This window comes from Balaenoptera borealis (assembly GCF_965194805.1).
Source record: "Balaenoptera borealis genome assembly, chromosome: 3".
Lineage (NCBI taxonomy): Eukaryota > Metazoa > Chordata > Mammalia > Artiodactyla > Balaenopteridae > Balaenoptera > Balaenoptera borealis.
In genome coordinates this window covers 34,007,278-34,015,360 of record NC_138866.1, presented here as the reverse complement: position 1 = coordinate 34,015,360, position 8,083 = coordinate 34,007,278, and the positions used below count along the sequence as shown (strand labels likewise).

General features: G+C 44.5%; 1 protein-coding gene across 1 annotated transcript in view; it reads left to right on the top strand.

The window, feature by feature from the left end:
• The window catches only part of PLEKHH1 (pleckstrin homology, MyTH4 and FERM domain containing H1), a 50,085-nt gene that overhangs the window by 7,698 nt on the left and 34,304 nt on the right, over positions 1-8,083 (top strand). The window contains exon 2 of the mRNA XM_082386459.1: positions 191-349. Within this exon, the coding sequence (XP_082242585.1) occupies positions 224-349 (126 nt within the window). The 5' untranslated portion in view covers positions 191-223. The remainder of the gene's footprint in view (positions 1-190; positions 350-8,083) is intronic.

Below are 8,083 nucleotides of genomic sequence, written 5' to 3'. Positions count from 1 at the left end.
CAGCTACCTTCTGATGGAGCGGGACATGCTGAGCTCAGAGAGCTGGCCATGGGACAAAGGGAGAGCCAGGCTCACTTCCCTTCCCCCGCCCTGTTTCCTCTGTCCTCCTTTGGTCTCCTCCTCCTTTCCGCAGAGAACTCTTCCTCACACACTTACTTATCTTTTCCCCTCTCTGTGTGCTGGCCCTCAGGGCTCCCTGGAATCTCCAGAAGTTGTTTCCATCATGGCAGAACTCAAGGTGGAGACCCGGACCAGTGTAGACTGGCAGAAGCGCTGCCTGGCCCTGGAAAGCCAGCTTTTCCGGTTCCGCCTGCAGGCCAGCAAGATAAGGGAGCTGTTGGCCGACAAGGTGAGTCCTGGAGAGCAGGCAGCCTCTAACGTCCCTGCAGAGGTCACTGTCAGAGAGGGAGAGCTGGGGAAAGCCAACTTTCTTTTTTTTTTTCTGAGCGGTTTGATTGATTGGTTGATAGATTGAAATATATTTGACATATAACATTGTGTAATTCAAGGCGTACATGTTAATTTGATCCATTTACATATTTTAATGATTGCCATTATAGCAGTAATTAGCATGTCTATCATATTCCATAATTATCATTTCTTTTTAGTGGTTGGAATAATTAAGTTCCAGTCTCTTAGCAAGTTTGATGATTATAGTACAATATTGTCTGTATTCACTATACTGTGCATTAGAGCTCCAGGGCTTATTTATTCTCTGTTGCAGGAAGGTGAACTTTTAATAAGGTGCTTTCCATTCTTCTAAGGTGAAACCCAAGGTAGTTTGTTTTTTCAAAGACCAAATTCTAAGCAGTTGACTAATCTGTCATCTTGCATCCTCTCCTGCTCTGCTTCTCCATATGACACACCAAAGAAATGATACAGATCTTCATGGTCGTGCATCATCTCTTGAGTCACGTGTATCTACAGTGGAGGTTCTATTAGTCCCCTAACATTTCTTCCTCAATGTGGGGAAGGAAGATATTTTAGGAGAGAAGAATGGATATCCCCACCTTGCTGCTCACCCTCTATTAAGATTATGAGCTGTGGAAGGCAGGCTGGTTTCTGGTGACAATGATACAGACCTTGGAGCCAGACCTGTCTGGCTCTGCCACTTCCTAGCTACGTGACAGTGGGCAAGTCCCTTCACTTCTCAGGCAGGGACACAAATGTCTACCTTTCGGAATTATTTTGAGAATTGTATCAGATGACATATATAAAGGTTCTGGCATAGAATGGGTCTTAAATGGGAACAGTTATTATCTTTACAGGTTTGGGTGGGCTGGGCTGGGAAACTGACCATTATTCATAATGTTTCCATGGGAAGATACATTCTAAACGGCTATTTTCTGAGGCATTTTGGAGCATAACCCATCTAGAAAGTGACAACCTACACTAAAATATATATATCTTAATTGAATCAACCATTCTGTCTATAGTTTTGTTTACAGTAGCCATCTTCTAGTAAACCCTTCTTTCCTAGTACAAAAGTAAAATTCAGTCCACCTCTAAGTAATGTCAAAGTCTTGATGAACAAAGCCTGCATAAATGACCTGTTTTCTTGACAACCCCACAACCTGGAGTCCAGGAAGACAAGTCATTGACGTCACCTCTGCCCTTCCACTGCTGAGGGGAGTGGCCCTGGACTAGCTTGGACTAGAATTCATGAACCTTGGGTGTGTTGGCATTACTGTCTCCTAGTTCAGGCTTTGCAGAATGGAGACCAGCAGGGTTCCTTTGGGTGTGGTTCAGGTACTGCTAGTAGAATTCAGCCACCTCGGGGAAAGGGAAATAAACCTGAGACAGTGGTGTGGTCCTGGGACCCCCTATGCCAGAAAGCTAGAGTGCTGGTTAACCATGTACGTTCCTGGGCCCTACCCCCGTCCTCCTGATCCAAGTCTCGTGCTGCTAATTATCTGTCTGTTTCAGAAGCGCCCAGAAGTTGGTTTTGTATACTATCAAATTTGAGAACTTTGTCTTGTATATGGAATTGGAGGTGTGCGAGGGAAGGAAGGGATAAGAAGGGATTGATTCAGCCAGCTGGTCTAAAGCACATCTCAGAGCCAGGAGACTTCTGTTTCTAGTAAAAACCTAAAAATGACCACCATGAGACACCTACTAATACTAGATTAAATATTTAAAATATCCTTCTAAGTGCAGAGCTGTGTAGTAAAAAAATAAGAGGAATCCTCAGGGGGCAAAATGAAGAGGAAAAACCAGAGTGGAACTCACAACTGGCAGCTGAGTTGGGACGGGTGAGTGTGACCTCCCTTTAGTAACGAAACTTTCAAGGTTGAGTTTTAACATCTGTGGAGACAGAGATGAGGTCTGGCCAGTTGGAGGCTGGAGCTGAAACTGAAACTTCCAGGTGAAGTCAGGACTGTCAAAGGAGTTTACACGAAATAAAAAGGTGGACAAGGAGAAGAAAATCATCCACCAGCACAGGGAGACGACAGAACAGCTTCTCATACTTAGCCAAGGCTCTGGGCAGAAAAAAGAAAAATAAAGAAAATGAAAATTGTTCCCCGAGAGCCTGACGATGTTAGTGGTTTAACAGTAGAATTTATACTATCTGTGTGGATTAGGAACCTGAAGTTCTGGGCCAGTGATACCCCCAGAGACCTTGTAGAAGCAGACATAGAACCTCTCCTGGAGGAACAAGACCTCAGCCCTGATTACACAGGATCCCCACAGGGAAAAAAAAAAAGTCCTTAGTGAAGATGAATATATGATCCACAATGACTAAATACTTGGGAGAATAACCCACAGTGAGTGAGAGTCTACATATGCAACAAACAACTGGACTCGATCACCACAAGAACTTCTAATAATAGAACTGTTGGCAACACACTAAATCAATGAGTTCAGAACTATTGAAAGGAATTCCCTGGCGATCCAGCGGTTAGGACTCTGTGCTTTCACTGCCGAGGGCCTGGGTTCAATCCCTGTCGGGGAACTAAGATCCTGCAAGCCGTGTGGTATGCCCCACCCCACCAAAAAAATCTATTGAAGACATAATAAAGTAATTGAAAATATAAGACAAGAACAAGACACCATCCAAAAAGATGAGAAAAAGAACCAAAGAGAACTGCCAGAAATGAAAAATGTTTGCAATGAAATTAAATGTTCAGTGGATAGATTAATATCAGATTAGGCACCACGTGAGACAGACTTCACGAACAGAAAGATAGACCTGAGGGCAGCATAGAGAGATGAAGACACAGGTTGAGATGTGGTTGCCAGAATGACAGGATCCTTATGGAGATTCCAGAAGTGGAGAAGAAAGTGAAAGAGAGGCATGATTCAAAGAGATAATGGCTTTAAAGTTTCCAAACTTGGTGAAAGACTTAAAGCCTCAGATTTAGGAAGCAGGATAAGACCAAGCAGTATATATGTTTAAAAAATCCATTCCTTTTCATGTAACATTCCAGACATAAGCAATCCAGCTCTGGGGGGAGGTCTGCTACATGTTTGAAGGTAGTTCACCCTCATGTCCACATTCCAACTCCTTCCCTTTGATAGCATGGGCCAAAAGTTGCCTTCATTCCTTCTACTCACATCCCATTGGCCACTTATTCATGTGGTTATACCAGGCTGCAGGAAAGATTGGAAAGTGTAGTCTTTATTCTGGAAAACGATATGCTCTGTTAAAAGTCAGAGGTCGTATGAAAGAGAAGTGGAGAACAGAACGTGGGGAACAAATAGCAGTCTTTAAGTCTAGATTTTAAGTCTAGAATAATAGAAATAACAAATAGAAATAGAGCATATAACTTTCAAATCAGGAGAGCAGCTACTGGAAATGGAATTAAGTCTATTAAATCCAGGTGAGGAAGAGAGAAAGGAGTATAGAAAAAAAGTAGTAAATACAAAGCACAAAATGCAGTGGTAGCAATAAATCCAAACACAACATTTTAAACCAACTATACTTCAATTTAAAAAAAAAAAAGAAAGAATCCAAATATATTGGTCATAAGTAGACCTATACAAGAATGTCCTTTACAGCAATGATGCATGAAAAATTAGAAATACACTAAATGTCTATCAACGGGGGATAGATAACCATGTTGAGTGTATTTGTACAATGGAATACTACATTGCAGTTAAAAATGAGTCAAGTAAAGCTACATGTATAGGATCAATAAATCTCAAAAACCAACATTGAACAAAACAGATCAGAAGGATATATATATAGAACAATACAGTTTATATAAAGTTTTAAAACCTGCACAAAACAGTACTCTCTGTTGTTTAGGGGTGTATACAAATGAGGTAAAAATGTAAACACAGCCAAGCATAGGGTAAGTACACTTGGAAGGAGAGGGGTAACATTGGAGAGAGGTACACTGGAGGCTTCAACTGTCTGTTGTGGTCCATTTCTTAGAAACAGGAGAAGCAGAGATGACAAAAATTAAGATTTGACCAAGATGAATGGTGGATACATGTTTTAAAAAAATTATTCTCTGCATGTTTCTGTTGGCCTGAAATATTTCATGATAGAAAAATGTTTTTAAATGCCTTCCTCCTCTATTCCCCAGGGGCCTCAAACACATTATAAACAAACACCTTCTTCCACAGCCCCTTGGGTCTGGGTAGGTTGAACTTCTATAATATCGGCCCCTTCTTTTCTTCCAGACTGTGTTTGCTCACCATCAAAGTAACCAGAATGCCCTCCCATAACAATGTTGGGGGCTCAGAGTGTGACTTGGGTAAAGAAAGGAGAAGTGTATAGACACAGGGCAGAAGAGCCTGGCGGTGTGGGAGGGGAGAGAAAGAAATCTTGACTAGGAATCATGGGCTGGGAGACTTAAGTAGGGAAGAGGGCTGGCACATTAGCCCGACACCGGACCTCTTGGCAGGAAACCTTAAGGCCGTAAACACCATGTTGCTCAATGTCAGGGCTGTGCCTGTCACCTGCTGTCATCCCCAAAACAATAGGCCAGGTTCAACAATTCATTAGAGGTTTTCCCCAATACGTCAAGGTAACTTTCAGGTCACAGGAAGAGATGACCCAGGTTTCTCAGGAGAGCTCCTGCCGGGGCCGGGCCCTGTTGCTGCTCCCAGAACTTACTTGTTAGTCATCATCAGTACCCACCTGCACCCAGGTGAGCCAGGTCAGCTGGGTCCCTCTGGCCAGCCCCCTCCCTCGCCTGCCCCCTCCACCTCTGCTGTTCCGCACAGCCCGCCCGGCCGCCCGTGGAGATGGCACTGCCTGGATGACGGACGGCCACTCACTCGCTGCAGGTGGTCGTACAGGGCAGGCCAAGCCTGTGTGTTTCCCAGGGGCCCGGCCCTGCCTGGGATCAGATACCGCGCACTGGCCGCTAAGGCTTGGTAGCAAGCCCTCCTCCTTCCCCACCGCACAGTCTGCTTGTACCTGACTCCCTCTTGCAGAATTGCCATTCGAGACAGGATAATCCCTCACCTAAGGGTGAGAGAGAGCAGGACGGGCGAGGAGAGGAGGCAGCCCTAGACCTTGCTTCCGCTGGGACACCTCTCACGGTCTGACATGCCCTTGCCCGGGCCGCCCATTCCGAAGCCAGGTGAGCTGTGGGTCACTTTCCATCCAGCACAGAAGTTGAGGGAATGGCTCATGTCTTAGAGTTCACATCTTGTCTGCTCTTGGGAGCCGTTTCCCCAGCGCTCTTCTTGGTTGAAGAAGTCACAGAGGTAGTCAGATCAATCTAAAAACTGATGCTGTTCTAAGAGCTGGTTATTAAAAGTCCCTTGGACTTTGTTCATTCTTGCTAAACTTGTGCCTCAGTTTTCCCATCAGAAAAGTGGGAGTATACTGTCTATCCTCAAAAGAGCTTTGTATCATGATGAATACATGACATCAATATTAGGACTAAAACAAATTAAAACTTTTTGATTTATTTACTCCCTCTCTGCTTCCAAAAGGGATTTGAGTGGCTCTATTAAAGAGGAGACATTATGTAATAAAACATCCGTCATTTTTGAGCTTGAATATTTTTCACTGAGGCACCTCTTCCCAAGGCCTGTTCCGGTGGGACTGTGTGCACTTCCTCTTTTTCTAGAATCCCTTACTAGTCTCTCCAACCAATGTTTTGAAATACAGTAACTCAGTTTTATATTTATATACCAAAAATTTGTACTTCGGGACTTTTTTTTTTTTTTTGAATGTATAAATGGTTCAGTTCAGTCCCTTAAACAAAGGAACAATGACTATTGCTCCTCCCCGCTCTGACCACAGATTATACAGAGGCGGTGATTCAGTTTAGACACCAGCTTCACAACGTGCTGATAGAACACAAGGCCCGGAAAAACATATCCTTAAATACCTCAGAATTTGTGAAAAGGCCGGGTACTATAAAAGGAGAATACTAGGGCTGTCATGACTAGTTGGAAATAAAATCTGCATAAAGTCATCACAGAATCAGCCTTAGCAGATCTCCTTGCTGACGGATCTGATTTGCTTTGGGAGTAGATGCCTTCTAGAACTTTTATTCACTGTGTATAAGTGCGTACGTGCGTGCGTGTAGAGAAAATTTTATTCTCCTAACCCCCGTTTTTAATAAGGCCCTCTATAGTATTTCTCAGGAACCATAGTCTTGCTAGAGCTTTGTACTCCTGTAAATCCATTCGAGAAGAGTCCTGTGCCAATGGGGGCTCTGCCCCGGGATGCTTGCTTTGTGTTCGGCAGCCAATCTAGTGTTTTTCAGAGTGTGGTCTGTAGACCACCTGCATCAGGATCACCTGGGATTTTCTTTTCAAGCACATTCCTGGGTCCATGCCTCAGACCTGCTAAATAAAAACCTCTATAGTCAAGGCCCAGGAATCTGTAACAAGCTCCATGTGGATCCTTATGCCCCTGAGGGTGTGAAATCTACTGCCACGAACTCTTGCCGTGGCCATGTCCCTGGGCCCATTCACCTGTCCTTCTAGTGGACGCCTTGAGCCCTTTGAGCCTCAGAGGGGGTTCTGGGTTGGGGGGTGGGGAGCAGTGGACCCACAGACAAGACTTGGAGTCCTTTCTTTCCTGCCTCTTCTGCACTCAGACAGCAGGGTGGCCCCCCAGTTTTGTCTTGGGAATGAGCATATGATTTCAATTGAACAAAAGATTTGATACTAAAAAAACAAAATGTTGAGAATCATTGTCTTTGATTACAACAGAGTTGGAACCATTTAACAGCTAAAACTGGGGGTTGCTGTCTCAAAGGCTTGCAGGTAACTAAACTTACATGAGTGAGGATTCGGGGCAGTGTGCTACAGCTTGAGGAGGAAGCCAGGTATTGCCATGAGAAAAGGTAGTCGTAGCGTGTCCAGATCTCCTGAGTTTTCAGGAGAAGCTGGAAATCGGGGATTGCATGTGGAATCTGGGTTTCTACGGGATGTGAGATTTGGATGTGAGGGGCACGGTGGCTAAGAGTATAATAGACTCCGGAGCCAGTCCTCCTGAGTTTGAATCCTGGCTCCGCCTCCTAGCTGTGTGACGTTAGGCAAGTTACCTAACCCCTCTGCGTCAGTTTCCTTATCTGTACAACAGGGATAATAATAGGACCTGCCTTCTAGGATTAGGATGAAGATTAAATGAGTTGATACTCGTAAAGTGCTTTAACCAGTGCTGGACACATAGCAGATGCCCGCAACACTATAGGTCTTACATAATGCTCTGTAGGCTAATAGTTGGCAACCTCTGACTTAAAGCCATTCTTTCTGTGGATGGATCATAAGTAGGGTGGCCGGGTAATTTATCATCTAAACCGGGACACTTTGGAGAGAGAAAAGAAGGCTCTATTACTAATTATTCTGGATGACAGGTGACCACTGGACTGTCCCAGGCAAGCTGACCCTGGTCCTAAGTGCCATCTTTGTATATGAAAATCCAACAAGTGACTTATAGCTGCGAACTGCTCAGTAAGTGCCAAGTTGTGCACGTGAGCTTGGCATGATCTTCACAGCAGTCCTAGGAGGTGGATACTAGGAGGTGATGAGGAAACTGAGGCAAAGAGAGGTTAAGAATGTATCTAAAGCCACACTGTGGTGGAGCCAGTCGGGCTCCAGAGCCTTAGGCTTACCTGTACCATTCTCTCCAGCCGGTGCAAAGCAGTGGTAAGAATGTTGAACC